We start from the raw sequence: 5,195 nt of genomic DNA on the forward strand, positions 1-5,195 counted from the left end.
AGAAGAGCCCTGCTGGGTCAGACCAGTGAGGGTTCCTCTAGTCCAGCCTCCCACCTTGCACAGGGGCCAGCCAGTTCCTCTGGAGGGCCAGCAACAGGGCAGAGAGGCCGAGGCCTTCCCCTGAGAAGGACACCAGAAGAGCCCTGCTGGGTCAGACCAGTGAGGGTTCCTCTAGTCCAGCCTCCCACCTTGCACAGGGGCCAGCCAGTTCCTCTGGAGGGCCAGCAACAGGGCAGAGAGGCCGAGGCCTTCCCCCGATAACAGCGTCAGAAGAGCCCTGCTGGGTCAGACCAGTGAGGGTCCCTCTAGTCCAGCCTCCCCTCTCCCACAGGGCCCAGCCAGTCCCTCTGGAGGGCCAGCAACAAGGCAGCGAGGCCGAGGCCTTCCCCTGATAAGGACACCAGAAGAGCCCTGCTGGGCCAGACCAGGGAGGGTCCCGCTAGTCCAGCCTCCCACCTCGCACAGGGGCCAGCCAGTTCCTCTGGAGGGCCAGCAACAGGGCAGGGAGGCTGAGGCCTTCCCCTTATAAGTACCTCAAAAGAGCCCTGCTGGGTGAGACCAGTGAGGGTCCATCCAGTCCAGCCTCCCATCTCACACAGGGCCCAGCCAGTTCCTCTGAAGGGGCAGCAACAGGGCAGGGAGGCTGAGGCCTTCCCCAGATAAGAACTTCAGAAGAGCCCTGCTGGGTGAGACCAGTGAGGGTCCCTCTAGTCCAGCCTCCCGCCTCACACAGGGTCCAGCCAGTTCCTCTGGAGGGCCAGCAACAGGGCAGAGAGGCCGAGGCCTTCCCCTGATAAGGACACCAGAAGACCCCTGCTGGGTGAGACCAGTGAGGGTCCCTCTAGTCCAGCCTCCCGTCTCACACAGAACGCACGGTGCCTAGCTGCTGCTGGGGTCCAGATCTGGTCCCGGAGGCTGGCACCCAGGGAATTTTATTAATACGTTTTGTCAACTGAAGCGTTTTATTCAATGTTGTAACCGCCCCGAGCCCTGTGTCCCAGGGGAGGGTGGGATATAAATCAAATCCTCTCTATTCTGCCATGGTCAGGCCTCACCTGGAGTACTGTGCCCAGTTTTGGGCAACCACATTTGAGGAAGGATGTTGACAAGCTTGAGCGTGTCCAGAAGAGGGCAACCAGGAGGGTGAGAGGGTTGGAATCCAAGTCTTACGAGGAAAGGCTGAAAGAGTTGGGTCTGTTTAGCTTGGGAAAGAGAGGCTTAGAGGGGACACGATTGCAGTCTTCAAGTATCTGAAGGGCTGTCACGTAGAAGGTGGAGCAGATCTGTTCTCTCTTGCTCCGGATTGCAAGACTAGACCTAATGGGTGGAAATGACAAGGGAGTCGATACCGGCTAAATTCCAGGAGAAACTTCCTGACTGTAAGAGTGGTTGAGCAGTGGAACAGTCTGCCTCGGGAGGTGGTGGGTGCTCCTTCGCTGGACGTTTTCAAGCGGAGGCTGGACGACCATCTTCCGGGTATGTTGTAGGTATGGAGGGCTATCTTTTGGCTGTGCTCCTGCAGAGTGCAGGGGGTTGGACTGGATGACCTGCAAGGTCCTTTCCAACTCTAACATTCAATGATTCTAAATCAAATAAAATGTGCACGCTGTTACGCAAAGAGCGTAGGATGGTGGGTTCTCGTACGCAGCCATATATGGGACCTTTTAATTCCATCCTCCTTAAAGCCAAACAGCAGCGGACACACACACACACACACCCGGCTGCCCCTGCTGTCAACAATTTCCAGCTCGGTTTGAGCCTCTTGAACACTTCCTTAAAAGCAATGGAATGGCCGTCTTCAAGCAGCGGCCGGACCATCCCTTGTCAGGGATGCTCTAGACTGATCCTGCACTAAGCAGGGGGCTGGACTAGACGGCCCGTGTGGCCCCTTCCGACTCTGGGATTCGATGATTCTAAGGGTCGAGGGGGGAAGGTAAAGCCAGCGTGAATGGGATGGGCTCTTCTGCCTTGGCTTCTCCTTCCGTCGTTCTACGAAACCCACGTTGGAACAGAAATCCCCCTCTGCATTGCGCGCTGCCTTCCCTTCCTTTGATCATCGGATCTCACGGTACCTTCTGCATAGATCTATGGCCATTTTAGGGCCGTTCAGGGGTGACTTTGCAGTCAGCGCGGGGTTGGCCCCGGAGTAGCTGAATGTGGTTCTGAGCTACGCTTTTCCCTCCCAGGAGAGAAAATGTGGAGTGAAGGCCAGATGGCAGAATCACCCACGGATGCCATCCGTTTCTCCTCCCTGCAAACCAGGGGTCATTTCCTAGAAAAAGAGGTGCAGGGGCTCATTCGCATAACTCATTAGCATAACTTGTTTGCATAGGCCACACCCCCTGACATTACGGGAAGTGTGTCAGAAGGCAGCACCCACCGCTCAAGCTCCACTGGACTGTTCTGGATTGCTAGCCATTGAGGGGGAGGAACTGTGCAGATCTGTCCTCACAGAGAAGGGAGAGCTTCTACCTGAATAAAACTTGGCCTTAAAGGTGTCACTGGACTGTTTTGGACTGCTAGCTATGGGGGGGGGAGAGAACGTGCAGATCTGCCCTCACAGAGGAGGGAGAGCTGGTACCTGAATAAAACTTGGTCTTAAAGGTGCCACTGGACTGTTTTGGATGGCTAGCTATGGGGGGGGGATGTGCAGATCTGTCTCCGCAGAGGAAGGAGAGCTTGTACCTGAATAAAACTTGATCTTAAAGGTGCCACTGGACTGCTTTGGGCCGGGGGGGCTCTGCAGCTTACCTGGCTGCTTCTTGCTCTTACTGAGGGCTGCTGGGAGCAGGGGGCGGGGCTTGTTGCATGTGCCCGCCCCCCCCCCGGCGTCTTTGTGCCGGAGCTCTGCTCCCGTGCGCTCCCACAGAAAACGACCCCTGCTGCAAACAAAAGGGTCGCGGGGTAAAGATGGTTTGGCCTCTAATGTCCCCCCTCCTTCTCCCCCCCCCCAGGCGACTCGCAAATACCGGCAAGAGCATCGCCACCAAGAACGTCGCGAACCCGACCGCGATGCTGCTCGCTAGCTGCATGATGCTGGACCATCTCAAGTAGGTGCCTGAGCCACGGGACTCCCCATCACGGCCCTTGTGTCGCTCATGGCGGCTTCTTCCATCCCGCTGGGGGTGTGTGTGTGCGCCTGGATTTGTACCGCTGTTCTTGACTGCTCGTGTCTGCTGTCCCTTGCAGGCTGCACAGCTACGCCTCCGTAATCCGCAAGGCAGTCCTGGCCTCCCTGGACGATTCAAAGGTGAGTGTCTTCTGTCCCTCTCTTCCCTCCCGGCTGATACTATCGAAGTCTGTGGATTTGTGGGGGTGTCCCCAGGGCCCCCGAGCTGGAGGGCCCAGCCTAGCCCGATCCATCAGATCTCGGAAGCTAAGCAGGGTGGCTCTGCAGAGGCTTCCATCCTCGTCATCCAGTGCAGGGAAGACTGGCAGTGGAAAGGTGATGGCGCTGTGCTGGTGGGATTGAGGTGGTTGTTCCTTCTCTTCAATGAATCGGGTCAGGCCAGGAGGCCACGTGTGTGTAAAAGTTCAGGGCTCATGTAGCAGCCGACTTAAGGGGAACATGGTGTCCTTGAAGAAAGCTGGTATGAGGGGAAGAGGAAGAATTGCCCACGCGACACAATTGTTACAACTTCAGAACAATCCAACGGTTCTGGTTTCCACCAAAGAATTCCGGGAAATCTCTAACCTGATGAAAGGTGTGAAGGAGTTTGAGATTCCCCCCTCCCCTTCCTGCAGAACTACGGTTCCCAAGTTTCCCTAATTTTGTTTTAAACCAGCAAATCTGCAGTGCAAGAAAGGGTTCCCCGACACGGTGCCTGTGGGCACCACCCCTTTTCTGGTGCCCACCGAATGTTTTTTAAAAAGTGGGCGGGGCTCTTGGCCATTGGAAATTTGATTGGCTGTACAGATTTTTTTTAAAAAAAACCCCTGTTGCTTTGGTAGCAGTGGCCACCGCAACAGAAGGATCGCCACGGTATGATGGCTGCACCCACCACACTGCGTCAGAACTTCGAAGGTGTCCACAGGTTGGGGATCCCTGAAGGTACACCCCAAGAGTGCTGCCAGAGAAGACTCCATACGGGTGGCTGTGTGTGAACCTGGCTTCATAGCACTCTCTCTCTCTCTCTCTCTCTCTCTCTCTCTCCCCCAGCCCCACACGCCAGATATTGGAGGACAGGGGACGACTTCGGAGGCCGTTCAGTCCATCCTGAAGCAGATCCGTGGATCCGCAGTCAACTTGGCACAGGTGAGGAAAGCAGGACTTCATCCTTCCGTTGTCAGCAGGGCTGTGGGTGGGGCAAGGCGCAGCAAGAGCAGCGGAAGAAGAGGTGTTCGGGCTCTGCACAGATTGTATGAATGCCCCCCCCCCCCCCCAGTACTAGAACTTGAGGGCATCCAATGAAGCTGATGGGCGCACTAGGTTCAGGACGGACAAAAGGAAATACTGCTTTACAGAGTGATTAAAATGTGGAATTTGCTGCCAGAGGATGTAGTGATGGCCACAAGAATAAGCAGCTTTCAAAGGGGTTGAGATACATTCACGGAGGAGAAGTCTATCAGTGGCTACTAGCCATGGTGACTATGGGGAACCCCCATATTCAGAGGCACTAAACCTCTGAATCCCAGAGCCAGGAGGCAGCATCAAGGGAAGGCCTGGTTCTCTATGCCGTGTTTGTTGGCCATCCAGAGGAGCTGGCTGGCCCCTGTGTGAGGCGGGAGGCTGGACTAGAGGGACCCTCCCTGGTCTGACCCAGCAGGGCTCTCCTGGTGTCCTTCTCAGGGGAAGGCCTTGGCCTCCCTGCCCTGTTGCTGGCCCTCCATAGGGACTGGCTGGCCCCTGTGTGAGGCGGGAGGCTGGACTAGAGGGACCCTCCCTGGTCTGACCCAGCAGGGCTCTCCTGACGTTCTTATCAGGGGAAGGCCTCGGCCTCTCTGCCCTGTTGTTGGCCCTCCAGAGGGACTGGCTGGCCCCTGTGTGAGGCGGGAGGCTGGACTAGAGGGACCCTCCCTGGTCTGGCCCAGCAGGGCTCTTCTGGTGTCCTTATCAGGGGAAGGCCTCGGCCTCTCTGCCCTGTTGCTGGCCCTCCAGAGGGACTGGCTGGCCCCTGTGTGAGGCGGGAGGCTGGACTAGAGGGACCCTCCCTGGTCTGGCCCAGCAGGGCTCTTCTGGTGTCCTTATCAGGGGA

The 5,195-nt window shown here is 57.0% G+C and overlaps 1 protein-coding gene across 1 annotated transcript in view; it reads left to right on the top strand.

Moving 5' to 3' along the window:
- IDH3G (isocitrate dehydrogenase 3 (NAD+) gamma) overlaps positions 1-5,195 on the top strand; it is a 34,334-nt gene that overhangs the window by 24,697 nt on the left and 4,442 nt on the right. Inside the window, exons 9-11 of the mRNA XM_015405570.1 lie at positions 2,955-3,050; positions 3,190-3,250; positions 4,160-4,255. Coding sequence (XP_015261056.1) covers positions 2,955-3,050; positions 3,190-3,250; positions 4,160-4,255 — 253 coding nt within the window. The remainder of the gene's footprint in view (positions 1-2,954; positions 3,051-3,189; positions 3,251-4,159; positions 4,256-5,195) is intronic.

The sequence above is a fragment of the Gekko japonicus genome, unplaced genomic scaffold (genome assembly GCF_001447785.1).
Source record: "Gekko japonicus isolate JY-2015 unplaced genomic scaffold, Gekko_japonicus_V1.1 scaffold2795, whole genome shotgun sequence".
Classification (NCBI taxonomy): Eukaryota; Metazoa; Chordata; class Lepidosauria; order Squamata; family Gekkonidae; genus Gekko; species Gekko japonicus.